At 40.2% G+C, this 20,429-nt stretch overlaps 2 protein-coding genes across 2 annotated transcripts in view; one reads left to right on the top strand and one right to left on the bottom strand.

Annotated features, from left to right (window-relative positions):
- The first annotated feature begins 1,568 nt into the window (after positions 1 to 1,568).
- On the top strand, positions 1,569 to 3,343 carry coa6 (cytochrome c oxidase assembly factor 6). The gene is made up of 3 exons (XM_005743319.1): positions 1,569 to 1,761; positions 2,199 to 2,344; positions 2,557 to 3,343. Coding segments are annotated over exons 1-3 (246 nt in total). The 5' UTR covers positions 1,569 to 1,760; the 3' UTR covers positions 2,656 to 3,343.
- A 2,194-nt stretch (positions 3,344 to 5,537) lies between these two features.
- The window catches only part of slc13a4 (solute carrier family 13 member 4), a 21,517-nt gene continuing 6,625 nt past the window's right edge, over positions 5,538 to 20,429 (bottom strand). Inside the window, exons 2-16 of the mRNA XM_005743316.2 lie at positions 20,051 to 20,179; positions 16,273 to 16,409; positions 15,977 to 16,152; positions 15,732 to 15,795; positions 15,449 to 15,488; positions 15,247 to 15,333; positions 14,940 to 15,124; positions 9,961 to 10,080; positions 9,618 to 9,719; positions 9,293 to 9,394; positions 8,942 to 9,048; positions 8,532 to 8,653; positions 8,110 to 8,271; positions 6,157 to 6,294; positions 5,538 to 5,986 (exon numbers count right to left, since the gene is read on the bottom strand). Of these exons, the coding sequence (XP_005743373.1) occupies positions 5,849 to 5,986; positions 6,157 to 6,294; positions 8,110 to 8,271; positions 8,532 to 8,653; positions 8,942 to 9,048; positions 9,293 to 9,394; positions 9,618 to 9,719; positions 9,961 to 10,080; positions 14,940 to 15,124; positions 15,247 to 15,333; positions 15,449 to 15,488; positions 15,732 to 15,795; positions 15,977 to 16,152; positions 16,273 to 16,409; positions 20,051 to 20,179 (1,809 nt within the window). The 3' untranslated portion in view covers positions 5,538 to 5,848. The remainder of the gene's footprint in view (positions 5,987 to 6,156; positions 6,295 to 8,109; positions 8,272 to 8,531; positions 8,654 to 8,941; positions 9,049 to 9,292; positions 9,395 to 9,617; positions 9,720 to 9,960; positions 10,081 to 14,939; positions 15,125 to 15,246; positions 15,334 to 15,448; positions 15,489 to 15,731; positions 15,796 to 15,976; positions 16,153 to 16,272; positions 16,410 to 20,050; positions 20,180 to 20,429) is intronic.

Raw genomic sequence — 20,429 nt, 5'->3', positions numbered from 1 at the left:
AAATACAGCGCTTATAATTCATCAGCTGTCTCTGTCCTGTGGTTTTCTCTAAAACCCAAGTGGCCTGTTTCAAAGAGTCCACTTCTCTTTAACGATTTTCTAGTCCAATGATTTCTTCTGTCCAGACACCACTGTAACACCTCACTGCATTTGGCACATATTACCATTTGGACAGTGTAATAAATAAATAAATAAATAAAAATATAAAAAAGATGTGAACGTTTTACAGTGGATAGAATAGAAAAATAAATGCTGTCAGTGGAAAATTTGCTATCAATCACTCACATGTTGCTTCCTTTAGGAAATACCGTCCTGTAATATATAGATATAGAGAGAGAGATGTCATAAGATAAGATAAGATAAGATAACCTTTATTAGTCCCACACGTGGGAAATTTGTTTTGTCACAGCAGGAAGTGGACAGTGCAAAAGTTATGAGGCAAAAATTAGGATACAATAAGAATAAATACAGTACACAACTGTACAGGATAGAATAAATAAAATACTATATACAGTGGAATAAAATAAAATAAATATACAATAAGATAAAAATAGAATACAAATACAAATGCTATATACAACTGAGTAAAAATACAACGATGACAGAAAGGATTATTGCACTTAGTATTATTGCATATGTATGGATGTGTGTGTTTGATCAGTTAAAGTTTTTATTATGGAGTCTGACAGCAGTGGGGAGGAAAGACCTGCGAAATCTCTCCGTCCCACACCGTGGGTGCCGCATTCTCCCACTGAAGGAGCTGCTCAGTGCTGTCACAGTCTGCTGCATGGGGTGGGAGATGTTGTCCAACAGGGATGACAGCTTAGCCGCCATTCTCCTGTCACTCACCACCTCCACTGGGTCCAGAGGGCATCCTAGAACAGAGCTGGCCCTTCGGATCAGCCTGTTCAGTCTCTTCCTGTCCCCAGCAGAGATGCTGCCGCCCCAGCAGACCACACCATAAAAGATAGCAGAAGCCACAACAGAGTCATAGAAGGTCTTCAGGAGTGGGCCCTCCACTCCAAATGACCTGAGTCTCCGCAGCAGGTACAGCCTGCTCTGCCCTTTCCTGTAGAGGGCGTCTGAGTTATGAGTCCAGTCCAGTCTGTTGTTCAGATGAACACCAAGGTACCTGTAGCTGTCCACAGCCTCAATGTCCATACCTTGGATGTTCAGTGGTTGAAGTGGGGAATGCTTGTGCCTGCGGAAGTCTACCACCAGTTCCTTGGTTTTACTGGCGTTGATCTGGAGGTAGTTCAGCTGGCACCAGTCCACAAAGTCTTGAGTCAGTCCTCTGTACTCCTTGTCATCCACATCAGTGATGAGGCCGACTACTGCAGAGTCATCAGAGAACTTCTGCAGGAAGCACTGGGTGGAATACCACCCTGACAAAACCTGCCTCACAAGCAACACAGTTTAAAAATACAATTTAATTAAACGGATGAATTACTTAATATTACATTAATATACAAAAAAAAAAAAAAACCTTCAAAACCTGTCGTCCTCGCGCTTCTTTGGTTTAACAATGGCGCCATCACCTGGTACATTTTAGTAGCTACGTTCAAACGTCATCACGGCGCGACAAGGAAGCGCCTCTGTGAGCGTCCTTCACTTTGCTCTACGCTACAAACACCCGAGCAGGTTACAAAAGTCTGTCGTTTGTGGAGTACAAGTAGCTCTGTGCGGGTGGTCGGGCTTTATAGAGTGAACGCGGGAGACTGAAGGGAGACGTGCTCTGAGAGGTTTCCGCGTTTTTATTCAGTGAGTGACGTTTAGCTAAGTTTATACAGATGAAGTTGGTGTGGCAGCTACCGGTGTTGTGCCACAAAAGTCATTTCTAATATTTCTCTGCTTTTTTAGTGCCCAATATGTTTGCTTATATTGGTAAATAAACTGTATTCAAGAGGATTTATAAAGGTGTTATATATAAAAAAATAATGATTATTTTGCAAGTATTTTTATGACTCTTTGTATTTGCACCCACATTATATCCAATCAGTTAGTCCAGTCATTTACAACAGATGAAATATAGTCATTTTTGGCAAATACCGGAAATTAATTGTTGTCTGACTTTTTGCCACAGCACCTGTTGTTGTGTAAGGTTGCAGTCTGGTATTAAAGCAGGCTTAGAAGATGTGCAAGTTCTTTTAAAATTTCTGTTTTATTGATGATTAATTTTCTCTTTGTGTTTGGGGCAGTGATGACAGCTCCAAACTCAGCAGAAAGGAAGACCTGCTGGGATGCCAGGGATCATCTCTGGAAGTGTTTGGATGATAATGATGACAATTTTGCATCGTGCCAGAGGTTCCAGAGCGAATTTGAGGCCAAATGCCCGGCCCAATGGGTAAAATATCCCATCTTTTTTATTAATGGTTGAAGTTAGGGTTGCAGATAGTGTCGATAGTAGTGTCACAGATGAGCAGCTGACAGTGTTTATTGGACAATTTTGGAAACTAAGTTAAATGTAGACATTTAGAGAACATTTTAAAGAACCTAAGCAGCAACAAGATTGTCAGCCTTCAGTAGCTTCTTGCTCCTTTTCATTCTCCCCTGCAGGTGAAGTATTTTACCAAAAGGAGAGACTTCCTGAAATACAAGGAGAAGATGCAGACCGAGGGATTCACACCTGCTGAAGGCCCCCAGGGGGCATCCTAATCACCTAGAAACCATCAAGAGCTGCAAGCTGGCCTGGGTTTGCTGAGGTGCAGGACTTGGACAGGAGCTTGTGGCTTTGTTGCGGACAGAGTGCGTGAAGATCAAACTAATAATGTTATTTATTTTTAAAAATAAAGGCTGCTTTAGGAAATACAAGTGGCAGCACAAGGGACCTGTTTGAAAATCCTCATATCTTCTATCCCCAGAAATGCTAAAGAGTCCAAGGTTATGGAGTCCAGTAGGATTTCATCTCAAAGTAACGTGTCATTTTGGACAGATTTTAGTATCGTTACCTCCTGCTGGAATTCTGAAGTCTCACATTCAACCTGTTGCCATTAGTTATCATAACACTGTCCAATATTAATGTTTCTGTGGTTCTCTTCAAGCTAAACAATTTTTTCCCTAACACGTCTGTATTTTTCTCAGCAGAACAGAGAATCTGTTCTGGTGTTTTTCTTAAAAATATGTGATTTGCAAATAAGAGCTGATCTGATAGTGGAGATTTAAACTCTTTACTCTCATTTTTTGAAAATCTTGAAAGCTTGAATGACTTGTGTCGTTCAAGAATAAATCAAAACAACAGAGTGGTTTTAGTGGTTTTATTGTTGCACATGAAGTAATATTGGATCATCTTGACTCCTAGGTTGTGTTGTGGCTGGATATGAATGCACTATCAGGGTCAAACAAAACTTAAGAATGTTACAGCTCATTTGAAACAGGCAAGGACATAGTATGCTTAAATTACAAGTCTTTAAAGTATTTACAGAAGAGCGTGGCCCCTGGGTCAAAGGTCACTGCTGTAACACGACTGAGATGTACGAAACCTTCAGGAGAAGTCAATAAATTACACAAGAAAAAGACATGCTTCTGATTGAGGCTACGCTAAAGGCCCATACTGTACTTACAATGCCGTGATATAAAATAAAAAAAAGTGACTAATGACACTTAAAATCTGTTTACAAATATATAAAGGCATATATTTTACATTTTTGCACAGTACAGTGAGTGTTCTGTGCAAACCTTTTTTGTGATTTGACAGTTGATTGAACAAACTACTACACCCTTCCACTCCTTGCTTGCACAGTCTTTTCCTTAAATGCTTTCTTTGCGTGCTGCATTAAAGAACCAGTACCCAGAGGGAGTCTGCGGCCTCCCACAGTGGCATTTCATTTTTTTTCTTTACATGCCAGGAGAAATGTTGCTCCTCCCAGGAGACAATGAAAAAGTACAAAAAGCGGTCACGCTATGGTGCGACAAGTGAACGATTTCGTGAAACCAATTTTTCTGCAGTTACTAAAAAAGCTTTCTGTATTTCATAAAGATCCTTTGTTAATGTTTGAGCGCCACAGTTAAAGCTCATACTTCAATAAGTAGGTAAATTATCTTGTTCGACTTGATCTACCTTTAAAAATTTCCAGATCCTTTCAACATGTGACATGAATGCAAATCAGGAGCGCAGAGACAAAGACAAAGACCCTGCTGGGTTCACTGGGTAATGACCAGAGTTGGTCTATAAGCTTCTGCAATTAGGAAAAGAAAGTTCTGGCATAGGTCGAGCAAAAAGTAACTGAAGGCAGCTCAAGTCTTTAGCATAAATACAGTACATCTTTTCTAAACTTCGTTATGTTATGTGATTGAAGGAGAAAGGTAAAAAGGCTGGTTGCAGTCGAGTAGTCACAAAACAAAACAACTTTTATGCCTTTCTGATCATTTTTCCTTGGCCTTCATGGAAGTAAAAGAACCGTGGTCCTGTGCTTCCAGCTGGTCTTCTGAGGTAACATTAAAACTGACACACTTTAAAGGGCACATTAACCTGATTTTTTGAAAATGGACTTTATTGAACCTTCTGACAATTATTGTTAATTATTGTTAATTCATAAAATAATCATTTGAATATCTGAGATTTAAATTGTGCCATATTTGCTACATCAGATCTTTCTTTTTTTGCTTAAAAATGTACTGTGCAATTTCTTTACAATTTGGGGGGGGGAGGTCACACTGATGATGTAAGACATTTCAGAAACTCACGTATCATGTCTATGATACACTAGGAGTCACACTTTTATTTGCCAGATGGCTGGTGGAGTCAGGGAATATTTTTCCTAGCGGTGGGTCCCAGGGGGTTGCCGACTGGTCACCACCAGGGCATCTCTAGATATGCTAAAGGAAGCCCCCTTATTTAGTATTTACCATTTAAGCTGCTCTTGTTATGGCTGCCAGGTGCACATCATTCATTTTATGAATCTTCCTAAGCAAAACTGACTAAAACTACCCCAACCAGGGTGAGGATGAGGGTGGAGTGTGCTTTGACATCACAGGAAGACATGAACACTGTTGGGATAAGAAGTTTGATAGTAGGTCATGTTAAAATTGTAGCGTGTAAATTCATTAACACAAGGCACTGTAAAAGGCACTGCAGTGTTTGAGTAACATGTAGCAACAAGAATTGTAACGTTCACAGCATTTTAGGACACAAAAGCAGCTTCAGAAACTTTGGTAAGAATGTGCATGAAATGTGTAAGGAAGGCCCACGGTGTTCAACGTAAAAAGTACAGTAGCTCTACATATACAGTACACTGGCAGCCACGGTAGATTTCTCTTTTCATGCTCTTTTCTCGCTTTAATCCAGCAACCACTTCTTCCCTCTTACACGAAAGACAAGACCGATTTTTTCCAGAAATGCTGAAATGTGTTCAATTTAGTTGTAAAAAGTATATTTCATTGGAAATGTTTAAGTTCAGCAAACATGCAATAAAAAGAGACTTGTCTACAGTGGCCTTGTGTAGCTTATTTCTATCTAAAAACAGTGAAATGAAAGGATGTTGTAGATCTGAAAATGTATTTCAGGTTTACTGTAAAACTGTAACTTATCATTTTTCTTCTACTACAAATCAAAAAAACTAAATCAGTTCTTGATTTTTAAAGGTTTCAGTTGGAGTTTAATGTCCTCCAGTGGCCAGAGGCGTTTAACATTCCTTGTAACACACCAGTATGGCCAGTATATAATAGTATATCTAAGCAGCTGGTGAGGGTTGTTTCTCCACTTCTTCTCCTTCTCACCACATCCATGTTCTTCTTTTAAGGTCTGTTTAATCAGTATAATTCTGAGCAATCGCAACACTTGCCCAGTCTCTTCCTCATCTGTTTTTGAGTTCATCCCCGCTTTGTACCACCAGCACCTGCCCACTGTTAGTTATAAGCTCCCAGTGACATTCCTGGCCAGTGCCCAGGCTGGGAACTCAGTCAGATTGAAGAGTGGAACCCCCCAGGTGGTGATGGCCAACATTACCACCGCCACGCCAATCAGATTCACCCCAAAACCTGCTTTGACCTGGAGATGAGGAGGAGAAAAATTACTTCAGTAAGCATCAAGAGTTTCTGTTTGCCACATAGTACGAAATAAAAAGAGCCTCAAATTGGATACGCTGTTCCCGGAAGTCTTTTTGATTCCGCAGGTGCAAGAAGATTGTGGGACAGTGAGTGTGTGTTTGTGTGTCGTACCATGTCCCTGATCTGCACGTGGCCGTAACTGAAGACGATGGCGTTGGGGGGGTTCCCCACTGGAAGCATGACCCCAAATGACACGCACATGGTGGAAGGGATCAAAGTGTGGAGGGGGTTGATGTGCAGAGTCTCCGACTGGACAGAGAAGTACGCAATGAAGAAGAACAAAGGGGGTAAAGAGAGAGTAATGAAGAAAAAAGACAAGTGCGAAGAGGAGAGGTGAAATGGTTGGGAGTACAGAAAAATGTAGGAGGGAAGATAAAAGAAAAAAGGATGATAAACAAAAATTGAACAAATGGGAGAAAGAGAAGGTCAGAGTTACCAACTGCTACAGAAGTTGATATGACACTTAAAAAACAACATTTTCACATAATATAATCATAAAAATGTTTGTCTAGAATTAACGTCACAACTGACCCATCCTGTCGCTATGGTGTCATACTTTTGCAATGTGGGGAAAAATTAAAAAAAATTGCACATGTACAATTTTATCTGCTGTTACAATGGTAAGCATTTTAAGGTTGTTTGTTTTTGTTTTTTTTAAACTGAGCTTTAAAACATGCAACAAGAGTGGTAATAAAAACCCACAGAGGCCGACAGACATCACTGACTATATTTTAAGGGCCGGTTGAGATTACATAGAACAAGACAAAAATCATTAAAACATGTTAAAAAAAAAAAAAAAGACTTTAGCCTTAATGAATGCAGTGTAGTTTGGAGCCGGAAGCAGGGTTCATACATCATCAGTTAACAACTGGACAGAGGTGAAGTATTATGGCACCTGCTGTGAAATAAAAAGAGCCTTGATGTGCACTTTATGAGTAAGTGCACGAGGAACAGGCGCCATTCTGCAATAAAATGGCTTGTGACGTACTGGTGAGAAAACGTCACCACTGACAGCTAAAATGGATTATTGCCAGTACAGCAGTTTTTGGGGGGGTTCTGAGTAAAAGGGTCATAATGTGCAGATGCACAAATATTTTTCCCCTACTCTTACATGTGTTTGTGCTGCTATCCCAGTATAGTATAAGAGTATAAATAACACAGGTTGTTTTTATGGAAGCCCGTTTCCGCCAATTAAAAAAAAAAAAAAAAAGGATCCATAACTCAAAATTCCAAGTTATTTTCTCGAAATTTCGATTTATTAACTCAAAATTTTGAGAAAAGTAACTCGAAATTTCGAGTTAGCGCTGCCAATCAGTAATCTACGTGAATGACGTCATTTCCTTGTTACCCGGAAGCTGAAGCCCTCAGCTACAAATGCTACAGCTAAGCTACCAGTATTACATCCAGTCGTGAATGCACAGATTGCTGAGTGTTTTCAGCCTGGCTTCACAAATGATGAAATCCCTGTGTTATTAGCTGAATCACATGGTGTTACTATCAGCAAACATACTCGCGAAAGCGCCAATTTGTTGGGATCCGTTTTTGAGTGCGCGGTCCTCTGCGCCATATGCTTCCGGTTAACTAGAAAGTGACCTCATTCACGCATATTTTTGATTGGCAGAGCTAACTCGAAATTTTGAGAAAAGTAACTCGAAATTTCGAGTTAGGGATACTAGCTTCTTTGTTTTTATTTAGTGGCGGAAACGGGCTTCCATATGTTTTAGATATCTATATGTATATAAAAAGAGAACTCGGCCTCACAATCAGTGCCACTTGCCTCAAGCTTTACATTGTTTGCACTGTTACACGCACGCACTTATGTAACGGTTATGTAACCAGTACTATTTAGACCACCTGGTAAAGATTATTCAAATTCGTGGCCCACATCAGAAGTAATTAGCACAGTTTAAAAATGAAAAAGTATTTTCAAGCAGCACATTAGTGCAGACCTGTTAGACTGAATATCCTCCAGGTCATTTATGTGAGTGTTTTTAATGATTTATGACATTTTTATGATCATTAATGAGGAACAGGTGTTGCGATATGAAAGAGAATATGTCGTACCAGCGCAGACAGGATGGGCAGGAAGACGGTGAGAGTTGCTGGGTTGGAGGCGAACTCTGTGACCGCAGAAACCAGCAGGCAGGCTAGCAGGGTGACCGCCCAGGGAGGAAGACCACTCATGGGCTCCAGCTGTCTGCCAATCCACACTGACAGGCCGGACACCTACACACAAACGCAACATTAATCAGCTTTCTACATGCTGTTCATATCCCCACCATTACCTAATGTAATAATATGTGAAATGATTCTTCTCTTTTATAGCTACAGTCTCTTGTAGATACGTGTTGAAATCACATTAACTCCATCAAAGTAATCAAGAAATTCATAATGGTGAAAATGGATCGCAGATTCAGATTACCCAGATGCTATGATGCCAGAGCAGTAGAGTAATACAAGAACACACAGACATATATTCGTAGTACCTTGCAGCCCGCTGCCAGTGCATAGCCTCCACCAACCAGGATGACGATCTCCCACGGCATGAGTCTCTGGAAGTCCTTCCAGGTGATCATGGGAGCCAGTGGGTCAGACTCTGAATCATCATCTAATATTTTAAAATGACAGAAAAAAATGTCAATAGAGCAGGATCTGGGGGAATAATATCATGTAATACTTGTGGTTGACAAACACTTGAAAAGTCATTTATTTTACCAAATCTCAAATGAATGGCTCACAACATCTGTAATGTGCTGTTAAAATAATCTGAGGTAGTATACGAATGTTAACGAAGCTAGCTGAACAACATCACTGAGCCCTTTTTTATTATTCAATATGTTTTAAAGCCACCAAATGGAGCCCTGATGAGACAACCCAAAGGTGTTCGAGTGCTGACCTGAGTTTTTACAGCAAGAGGAGGAAGAGAAGGGCCGCCTGGCAGGGATGAGGAAGAGGAGGAAGCCCAGAAGAACAGACACCGTTGCATCAGTCCTGTAGCCTTTCCTGAGAGAGAAATTAAGAATACACAGATATAAAACAGATAATGCAAAAGTACTCTAACAGAGGCCAAAAATCAAAAATATGGCGTATGAAAAGAGCATAAGCACTCCTTACTAAGTGTCTATTATACCTGCTCTATGTAACAGGGTGTGTATTTGTTACGGAGAACCAGTGCTTCCCTAAAGTGTCTGACCACTAACACTTCTGAACGTTTGTGGTGATCCGGCGCGACATTATCAGTACTTACTTTTCAAAGAGCGACGTCCAGCCGGGCACAAAGCCAGGCTCTCTGGTGAACCACAGCAGTGTCATCAGGATGAAGAAAACACCTGTCACCACCTCTGGGTAGCTGCACACACAATCCACAAAAGCGTGTCAGCAACAATTACATGAGTGACAACACGATGGGGACAAAATGTCACGTCTGGGCTCGTGAGTAAGATGCAAATGCATAGCTTATATTTACACACAGGTGAATTTAGTCCTTTAAATATACATAAAAAGTGGAAGAGTTGACATCAGAGTTGGAATTTCGGGAAATTATTTTTCATCGTTTCAGCTCTGGCACACACCTGATGGGTCCCAGCTTTGCGTACTCCTCGTGGATCCTCCTCTCTGACAGCATCTCTCTCCTGGTTTTGCGTTTCTTACTGAGTGAGCAGGTTTCTCTGAAGCTGAACACACAGACAGCAACAACAAGATCAACCACACGGTGACCTGATACGGTCGCTTTGTGCTTTTCAAGCTGTAGCCTCAACAACATACAGGCAGCAGGATTACCATGAGTCCATAATGACAACATGGAGATGTGGGCAAGTAGGAGACCCACCTCTGTAATCACACCCCTGCCTGTGACCATTAGCACAGCAATTAGCAACATAGTACACACACAAAGATCCTCGAACGGGCACTCACTTGCAGCCGAGGAAAAGGAAGTGCAGCCACAGCCAGGTGAGAACCAGCATGATGATGGCGATGGGGAAGCTGAAGATGAACCATGTGCCAAAGTTGATCACCTTTGCGTCTGGATAACGGCTGGAAAGACAGTTGGAAACAGCAGCTTTAAACCACACTCATCGGTCGTATTCATTTCACTTTAATGTGTAATATACGCATTGCTACACACTGCCTCTTTAGGGGCTGAGCCTCATGACTTGTGACGGCATGTGTCACGGCCGATAAAAATGGAACCTTATCACGTTTAAAAATAGCCGATTAACTCACATCAGCTACACACATTGTTTGCTTTGACTGACAGATGTTGTCTTATTTACTTATCTGTGCAGCATTACAGCTGACTGTCCACACTGATAAGACTGTGACTATCACAGCTCAGAGAGCTATACTACACTACTGGACGGAAGCCATAATGGGTCACCGAAATTCTCTTAAGAAACACTTAAGAAGCTTCTATAGAGCAGAACGCAGTTACAGAGTAAAGCAGCAGCATCTATCTATTTTAAAAGAAGAGAACCAACATGACATACCAGAAAGGATGCCACTTTCTAATATTCAGCCTTATATATAAAGCTTTGTAATATCTTTAACATTTGCTATAACAAAAAATGTGTGGAGGGACTTGTGTAGCGCCCCCTTGTGGATAAGAGAGCAGCCAAAAAGTATCCATTAATGCCCTACATCTGAGTTCACATTCACACTCATATGAGGAGTAACTCAGGGATACTTTAGCATGCAGCCTGGAGCATCCAGGGGGAATCAAACTACCAACCTTCCCCTTACTGTAGTAGACGACCTGCTCTAACCACACGGTTGCTACACACTTCTGCAATATACTATTAATATTTACAACCCTTTATTGATAACCTATTGAAAGGTAAGTTTATCACCTAATTAAATGTATTCATGTTTAAAGAGTAGTGCTGTTCATACATCTAGAACAGTGGTTTCAAACATAAGGCCCGGGGGCCGGAATTAGCCCAGCAACTCCTCCAATCCTAGAAGGTTTTGGAAAATGTGTATAAATTAGGAACTTTTGACTGTATTTTGAGAAGTTTTCCAGGTTTCCCTACTGACAAAACCTTCTCCATTGCCATTCATACTGCAAGAAACTAACAGATACACAGGAAAATGACAAAAAAATGTTCCTGTTTTTCAAGATTTACTATATTTTCCGTGATTAACTAGAACGTCTATTTAATTTAACACATTTGTCATGTAGAAAAGTTGAAATGTACTGTTGAAACTGGACTTCTTTTTCTGATATTAAGAGTTATCAGGGATTAAATGTTGAGTGAAATGTCTTTATTCTGACAGAAAGGGTTGATTCGCTGATACGATTGATACGATCAAAGTGGCCCACCGTGTAGTTTGACGTCCCTGATGTGGAATGTTTAGGTGTTAGTTGCTCAGATTTGGAGATACTTTGAATCTAGAATCCACTGGAACTAAATGACATTCACTGTTGCTTTCTAAGCTCATAAATGGTTTCAGTTGTTTGTTTTTTCAAAGATTAAGTTTTTATTCTTATTTTAGCTAATTAAAATGTTGTTGTTTTTTCAGTTAACTATATATCCTTGGTGATCTCTGTACCCTAATTCCACCCAGTGACAGCTGGGATAGGTGAGGATAACCTCCCCCTTTTTTCCACAGAGAAAAAGAAATCTGAGAAAACTGTGAGGAGACCATATCATCAACATTAATAGCCCTCTGTGTAGTGTATCAGTAGTTTATGATTAGTGCACTTTAAGCTATAAGACAAGTTGTTGGTCTCCACTGTTGTTTCATTTAAAGCTATATAGGTAATAAAGTGTGTTTGCTCTGATATGCTTCACTGCTCTGTAACGACGCTAAGCAGAGTAAAGGTGACATGCAAATACGGTGATCACGTATCTGCTGCACAAACAACTCTGCCATGCCTTCTCTGACCTCCGGGCATTCTCATCGTGGATGGAAAAGTGAAAGCCAGCCAATAAAAAGTATGGGAAAATGACTGGGCTGCTTGTCATCCTCTGAGGATCATAGATATCTGCATCAAATTTTACAGATCCCATCACCTAGATAATATGAGGGGAAAACCCCATCAACCTCATAGCTCGACAGAAAGAATCAGGGAAAACATAGACCTCTGGGAACCATGAGTTTCTATATAAAATAACAGCAGAGAGAAAAAATGAGATATTTCAGGCAAATCGAAAGTTTCATTTCTAGAGCTTTTAAGATTTCATCTTAACACCAAATTGCATTTTAAAAAGAACTAAAGTAATAAAAATCATAATATGTTGACAACATCAGTGTCAGTGTCCATCAGGATTTCCTGTGCTGGGTTAAATTTTATGATCCGTACTAAAGAGACACATTTAAAAACGCTGACAGTCTGCTGGCAGGGCTCTGGAGCCATGAAACACTGGATTCGTTGCACAGTTTAAATAGTTGAAACCCAGTTTACACGAGTATCTTTAATAAGAGCAGAACTTTCACCACTGAAACACAAAATCCAGCTTCTATTACCGCAAAATTACGTACAAATGGAGACAGAGAACAATTAAGCACACAGTGGAGGGGGTAATAATTCAAAGATGCAGTCCTGTCAGAAAAAAACAGAACTAAATTTTTAAAGTATCTCACTTAAAAAAAAACAAAAAAAACAGCCTTTCATCAGCAGACAAAAGTGGAAAAAAGTTATAAGATGTGAGGCTTCAGCACAGACGTACATAAAAGATGGATGTTGCTAGCAGGATTTTTTTAACCTAGATCTCATATGGGTATTATTTGTCATTATGGTAACCAGCCTTTACTTGTCTTTATAGTCCTTTTTAACTCTAATGGGGACCATAATGTATCAAATGAGCATTACAGTGTATTCAATGAGAATTAAGATAGCGACTGGAGACCATAAACTCATCAGGAAAATGTTTACTGAGATTATAGATCAAGCCAACGTTGGCAATCAGTCAGAGACTTCAACATAAACTGACTTTAAAAATAAAACCAAATATCCTGATGTCAGTTTTAGGATACTACATTTCTGAATCATCAGTTAAAAATAAAAAGAGTTGATTCAGAAAGCTATGAGTAATGATATGTTTGCAGTTCCATTCAATCCTATTTTATTCATATAGCACCAAACCATAGTTGGCTCAAGGTGCTTTATATTGTAAGGTAAAGACCCTACAATAACAGAGAAAACCTAGCAGCCTAAGTCTACAGCAGGGTAACTAAGGAAGGATTCAGGGATACCTGATCTAGACCCAACTATAAGCTTTACTAAAAAGGAAAGTTTTAAGGGTTCTTTTAAAAGGAGACAGATTATCTCCCGAATCAGAACTTCCATAGAAGAGGGGCCTGAAAGCTGAAGATTCTCCCTCCCATTCCATTTTCAATATTATAGGAACCACAAGTAAGCCAGCAGTCTGAGAGCAAAGTGCTCTACTGAGGTGATACAGTACTATGAGTTTCACAGATAAGACAGAGCCTGATTGTATGTGAGGAGAAAGATTTTAAACTCAATTCTGGATTTAACAGACAGAGCCAATGAAGAGAAGCCAGTGTGGAAGAAATCTGCTCTCTCTTTCTAGTCCTTCCCAGTACTCTTTCTGCAGCATTTAGGATCAACTGAAAGCTTTTCAGGAATATTTACAGTAGTCCAGCCTAGAAGTAATAAATGCATGGAATAGTTTTTCAGCATCACTCTGAGACAGGATGTTTCTAATTTTAGAGATATTGTGCAAATGCAGGAAAGCAGTCATTACAGTGTTACTGGAGGCCAAGGTAATGCCATCCAGAGTAAATATCTGGTTACATACAATGTTTCTAAGATATTTAAGGGCCAAGTACAATAACCTCACAATTGGAGGTCTTCTAGGTCATTAGGTCTTTAAGAAATCCCTGCACTTTAATTAATTGGAGTGTGTTATCTGGCTTAATGGATATATAAAGCTGGGTATCATCTGCATAGCAATGAAAATGTACACAGAATACTGCCTGAGTGATGAATGAATAATTTGAATAGAACTGGTCCCAGGCAGAACCCTATGAAACTCCACAAGTAGCTAGCTAAGAGAAACCTGCAAACAAACAGCTAATTTTCAGCTTCTAAAAGTTAGCCGGGTACTAAAATAACCCTCCGATAAATCTAACATTGCTTTGTTAGCGTCTCTGCCCTCATTCACATATCATGGGACTGACAGTGACAAGTCCTCCACTTCGTGTAGACACATACTCATGTGTCAAAAGCATATAGCATAGATAAAAAGGCTTTTTTGTTTAATTTGTCTGTATGTTTGAATTTATTTTTAAGTTTGGTTGTATTTGTGCAGCACTGACTAAAATCACATCCACAATCTGTACAAATATGCTTTTCAAAGCAACTGATGTCAAGTTTATCACTTGTTGTACGAGCATGGACTCCAGTTTTTGGATCAACTAAACTGAATAAGTACACACAATCAACGAATTTCAAGCTTAAATCTCTAATCTATGAGATTTTACTTTACACTGCTTAGACTTGTTGCTGTCCCTGTTAGCATCACAACTACTAGCACACATGCAATCCCACACAGATCAAAACCTGACCTTTGTCCACAAGCTGTGACATGAAGGAGGCTATTCTGTCAGGCAGTGGCCAGATGAAATCATCTCTGTGAGCACTGTAGAGGCTGATTAGTTTGATCTCTTGTGGCCCCAGACACTCAGCTAACATAAACTTTTTCAAAATAGAGAACACAGCAGCCAAGAAATCAACCAAGCTGTAAACATGTCTGAGAACTGAGGAGATGTCTGCAGTCATCCAAAGCCATTACAGACCAGCATCTCTCTCTGGTTCTGAACGGTTTGTAAAGTAGATTAAATATTACTGTCAACAGATTTTGGAAGCTTATTTAAATCATTACATAAGCAAGCGTTTGTGTAGATACCACATACGTGAGCATACTTACGTGTTAAACTGTTCAGCAAAGATGAGGTTGGTTGACGTGCCGGTGATGGTGATGAGTCCTCCGATGGTCGCTGCATACGTGATGCTTAGTGACAGGCATTTACAGATCATGTGATCCCTTTTGGTGGGATACTGGGAGTCTCTTCTCATCTTCACCCTCTTTACATTTGGGATTTCAATCTCAACCTAGAGTGATGAAAATGTTGTAAACGAAGAGCAAACATGAGAAGCAATCAGGAAGATTGCTTCTAGCTCTTGTTTCCAGCAACATGGCTCTGGCCCACCCACTTCACTGACACACTGCTCACCTGTGGCAGGTGGCCGTTGGTGTTTTTTATGCATTCCTGGTTTGAGATGGGCTTGAGACCCAAACCGTTGACCTCAGCGGTTTTTGTCTGAAAACAACAGAATACCGAATCAGTGAAAGCATATAGATTTTTCTGTGGCTAATTTCCACATTCTGTGTACTTCACACACACACACACACACACACACAAACACGTCACTTACGTCACTTAGTGTGGAGAGCTCCTGCTTATTGTTGTCATTGCTGAAATAAGAAGAGAAGAAAGAAAATCAGTATGGTTGTGTGAGAGAAAATTGACTTTACTTTGGTTAAAATGAGTGAGACTGAAGGAAAACAGTCATTTGATGTAACTTATTAGCACAGATAAAGAGGTAAAATCCTTGCAGAAATACCACAGAACCCTGTGTAGACAACTTAAACAGACATTCACATATCATCGAGTGTACACTGCATAAATAAAGACCCAAAATGTCCACAGACACATACCAGTTGTTGCGGTAGAGCAGCTCTAGCTGGTTCTTGTCCAGGTTCTCCTCTTTGTCTGGCACAGCTGCAGAGAAACACGGGCATCGTCAAGTCAATGACAGAAGTAGTTTGAAAAGTTTGACTGTTTGCCTGTTAACAGGAGACCCTCTCTGCTACAGCACCTCAGCTAGCTTCTAGCTAATGTCCACACTGGTGCAAGCACTGTTGTTATATTTGCAGAAATGTAGTGACAGACCCAGACATACCACTGTCCTCTTCAGGCACCTCTGCTGTTTCAGAGTCGACATGACTGTCTGCCAGACCGGTGCAGATCAGCTGCTGCAGGACGGCCTCAGCTATGGGCATCACCATGGCTGTGGTGGATGTGTTGCTGAGCCACATGGAGAGAAATACGGTGCAGCACATGAAGCCCAGTACCAACCTGCACAAGAAGGAGGTCATTTTATACTTTTGTGTGTGTGTGTGTGTGTGGGGGGGGGGCACATTATGACTACATTTACCATCATTATAGTGTTTAAATGTACAAAAGTGTGATGCTCACATGCCAGGCTTGGCCCCTGCAATCATCACCATCCTCAAAGCAATCCGTTTATGAAGGTTCCACTTCTCTATGGAGGCCGCCAGGCAAATGACTCCCATCAGCAGCAGAGTTGTGTCTTTGCAGTACTCTGCTGCTACCTGAACACGCACAGAGGTACAAAAATTATCACTTCAAATGATAAGTCTACATCATTTCAAACTAATTCAACAGATGCTGGGAAAATAAACAAAATGAGATGTTGTAGGCAGGAAGAAGTTCCGAGACCCTCCTTTCACTCGATCCACCCTCCCTCGTACAGGATCAGCACTTACGGTTTGTTGTTCTTAATCTGCTCTACTTCCCATCAGCAGCGTTCACAGGTCTGCAGCGTTACATAATCCCAAGTGCACTCACCTAAAATCTTTTAATTTTCCTTATTAATAATACATTTTATTTTAAAATAGCGCCTTTCAAAGCACCCAAGGACACTGTACAACAGATAAAAACACAGAAACTGGAAATATACACAATAATAAGAATAACAGATAAAAGTTAGAGCATACAGAGGTTTAAACATAAGCAATTTTAAACAGATGAGTTTTGAGGGTGGACTTAAAAAGAGGGAATGAACTAATATTTCTGAGGTCAGGGGGTAAAGAATTCCAAAGTCGAGGGGCAGAGCAACTAAAAGCCCTGCCCCCCATTGTAATCAGACGAGCGGAAGGAACAGAGAGAGAGGAAGAGAAGATGAAGATCTGAGGCACCGGGATGGGAAGTTCATCTGTACTAAATCGGAGAGGTATGGTGGAGAGAGAGAATATGAATAGCCTTGTATAAAGGACTATTTTAAAATGGATGCGAAATTTAACCGGGAGCCAGTGAAGCTGCTTCAGGATTGGGGAGATGTGGTGGGTAGAGGAAGTCCTAGTAATAATACGGGCAGCTGAACGTTTACACTTTGGTCTTCTTGGGAACAAAAGTACACAGGGTAGGCCCTATAAAAATGTCTCTCCACACTGTTTGTTGTCATATAAGATGTCAAAATCCCATAAATGAACTTTTAAAAACAAGAAACCAACTTTTAGCCTGAATGGGAATCAGACAGATGCTGGAATGCATCCAAGCCTATCAGCTGCTTCACAGTAACAATAACAGCTGTTATTAAGCTGTTTAATAAGTTAAAGAAATGACTAAAATAGCTAAAATCTCAGTGTTGGCTAATGCAAAGCTTAGTAGTGACAGCTCCAGGTTTAACAGACACATAATCATTGCTACTGTATTCACATACAGTGTACAGATTATCCTCCACAGCTGTTTAGCACTGAAACTCGGCTAATCGGTTTTCATTTCAATTTGCAGCTACAAATCCAAGTCATAGTCCTTTCCAATCACTTTAAATACTAGCTTTTTTTATGGAACACTTATGACCGCAGAAAACTTTAACTGTTAACTGGATGAGATAAGATCCTGTGCATTGTTGATGCTCTGATATTCCACTCTTGAGTGGCAGCAGATGAAGACGGAATCTAATCTCTAAATTAGCAGCATTAAAGCAGCAGAAAATGAGGAGATTACAAAAAAATGAAAGTGCTATTATAGACTGGAAATGTTGCATAAAGCTCTCTGCTGGCATATTTATGGAATGCCATCACAAGCAGCTTACAGCAGTGTTAACAGGCAGCTTTTGTCACTGTTTGTCAAGGCGCTTTGGTCATGACTGAGTTTTTATGTAATGCAGATAACAAAGGTAAAGATGATGAAGGTGAGTTTAATTGAGAGGAAACTGTTACTGGTATTTTTTTTTTTTTTAAAGAAAAAAAAAGGGACTGACGCCAATGGCCACCACTATCAGTAACGCCAATCGTACTGTATTAAGGATCGGCAGTGGTGTTAATGGTCGGTAAAGTGTGTGAGAGGCTGGGTGTGGCCATGTGAAGAACACTGAAGAACATCCGTGGGTACTGATGATGAGTGCTGGGTTAATGGGTTCATCTGCACTGTTCACTCAGTCATGTCTAATGAAACCTTCACAGTTGACTGACCATGCCTCTGGTTTACACTGGAGTGTAATAGGATAAGCAACAGAGAACTGTAAATCAAAAAACTGATGTATGTCTGAGGAGCACACACGTGGACCAAATTTCTTTAAGCATACATAGCACAGTCCAGAACTCAAAAACCATGCACCGTCTGATCTGTACGTATATTTTTACTACCACCTTTTTCTTTCTTTTCTTGCTTTAATGTTGCTTTAGAAAAAAATTAGCAAACCCGCAATAAAGTAAGACAATGCAGTGTCTAAGGAGAATATTCTTAATTATTCAATAACCTCTTCCTATTAACATGGACATAACTCTACTTAAACAGATATATAGAGATCTGTACAGCAGATTTTTACTTTATAAAAACTGTAAACACTGTAGAAATTGATGAAATTTGTAAAAAAGAAAACCTACTGGGGACTCCTATGCCTCATACTGTACAGTTACAAGAACACTTATAATAATGTATACTTTATTGATCCCCATAGGGGAATTACTCTCTCTGCATTGGACCCATTCAATCAGTGGGCAGCCACTAAGCAGGCGCAGCATGTAGGGACAGTACTTTGCTCAGGGGTATCTCAGGGTAGCCGTTCAGTGGATTCGAACCCCAGAACTTCCGACGATGGGGAACCCACTCTACCTACTGAGCTATCCCTGCCCCACTTGTTTAATTAGCAAAAAGCAAAAACCTTAACAAGAATCTGACCAAGACTTTTGTACTGCTACAGGAGTCTCAGTCCTGGTGCCTTTTCAAACTGAAAGAACGGAGGAGGATATTTGCATAATAAGGCAAAGTTTTAACAAAAGACATCCAGAATTAGGATGTAATAAATTAAAGAATAATTGTTATCGTTTAGATTTACTGCACTGTGTCAAAGCTGTAATTTGCCTTGAAAATAGTTAGCTACGTGTGGTGCTGTAGCAGGATTTGCAGCACATGGCTGTGTGGGAATTATATCATTTTTATATTATGTTTATTCTTCTATATCCTTTTTATTAAGCTTTGAGTAGTGGCATTTGATGAGAACATTTATTCAATTTATTGAACATATAGTTTTAATCATGTTATTACACACATTGCATATGTGCTCATGAAAGAGTTAAGCACTCAGTCCTGTGAAGGTCAGAAGCTTCGTTCAGTGTGACTGTCTATCCTATTTTACAGTGCTTTTCAATGTTCAAACAGGCATTTTAATCACAAGACACATTGAAAACCCGAGAAACATGATGTGAAAATCTCCATACAAAGACAGAAAAAAGTGGAATCAGCACACACAGCATTCACTGGTGCACAGAATGACACTAAGATTAAGATATTGTCTTTTCAGAAATTGAGAGCAGGCGATGCTAAAACTTCCTCCAATTTTCAAACATGCAAGCAAAATTTTAGGTATTTTGTGGGACACTGAACTGTCTTTTAGCACCTTGTACCAATCAGTTTAAGATTTCACTTATAACGCATTAAAGCGTGAGGTCATAGTCATAGTGTCTCTGCCCTGCATGTTCTAACCCGACTATGTGAAACTGCCACAATCGGTCGCGTTCATTCTGAAAAACGGGATCTTTGTTTTTCTTTGCTCTCCTTCTCTGCCAGGCTCTGCAGTTATGAAAAATCAAAACTTTTAGCTCACAATAGATGCTACAATTTTCAATATACAACTCACTCTTAATTTGGCATCTCAAATAGAGTTTATAAGACAGGTTTCAGAGAACTGAAGCTCAAACCAGACAATCAGCTGGAAAGAAGGACTCACCTCACTGGACTTGAGTACACCAAAGAGCGGGTAGAGGAAGGCTGGGACCAGAGCAGCAGCACCCAAGGGAACAGCTTCAGACACCCAGTAGACGGCCGTCACCATCAACACATAAGCACAACACGCCTCCTGCAACCCCCAAAAAAGTCTGTCGATATCATCCACACAATAAGCAATACAGAAAAAAAGACACAGGTCTCTATAGCAATTGCATTATTATTTTAGATTGGTAGCAACATTGTCCACACACACACATCCATGTGTGGATGTGCTCACATGGATGTGTGTGTGTGGATGTGCTCACATGGATGCGTGTGTGTGGATGTGCTCACATGGATGCGTGTGTGTGGATGTGCTCACATGGATGCGTGTGTGTGGA

The sequence above is a fragment of the Pundamilia nyererei genome, unplaced genomic scaffold (assembly GCF_000239375.1).
Source record: "Pundamilia nyererei isolate P.nyererei 1_Seehausen unplaced genomic scaffold, PunNye1.0 scaffold00130, whole genome shotgun sequence".
NCBI classification, from domain to species: Eukaryota; Metazoa; Chordata; class Actinopteri; order Cichliformes; family Cichlidae; genus Pundamilia; species Pundamilia nyererei.
The sequence above is the reverse complement of the archived record's forward strand: the minus strand, read 5'-3'. Positions and strand labels throughout refer to the sequence as shown.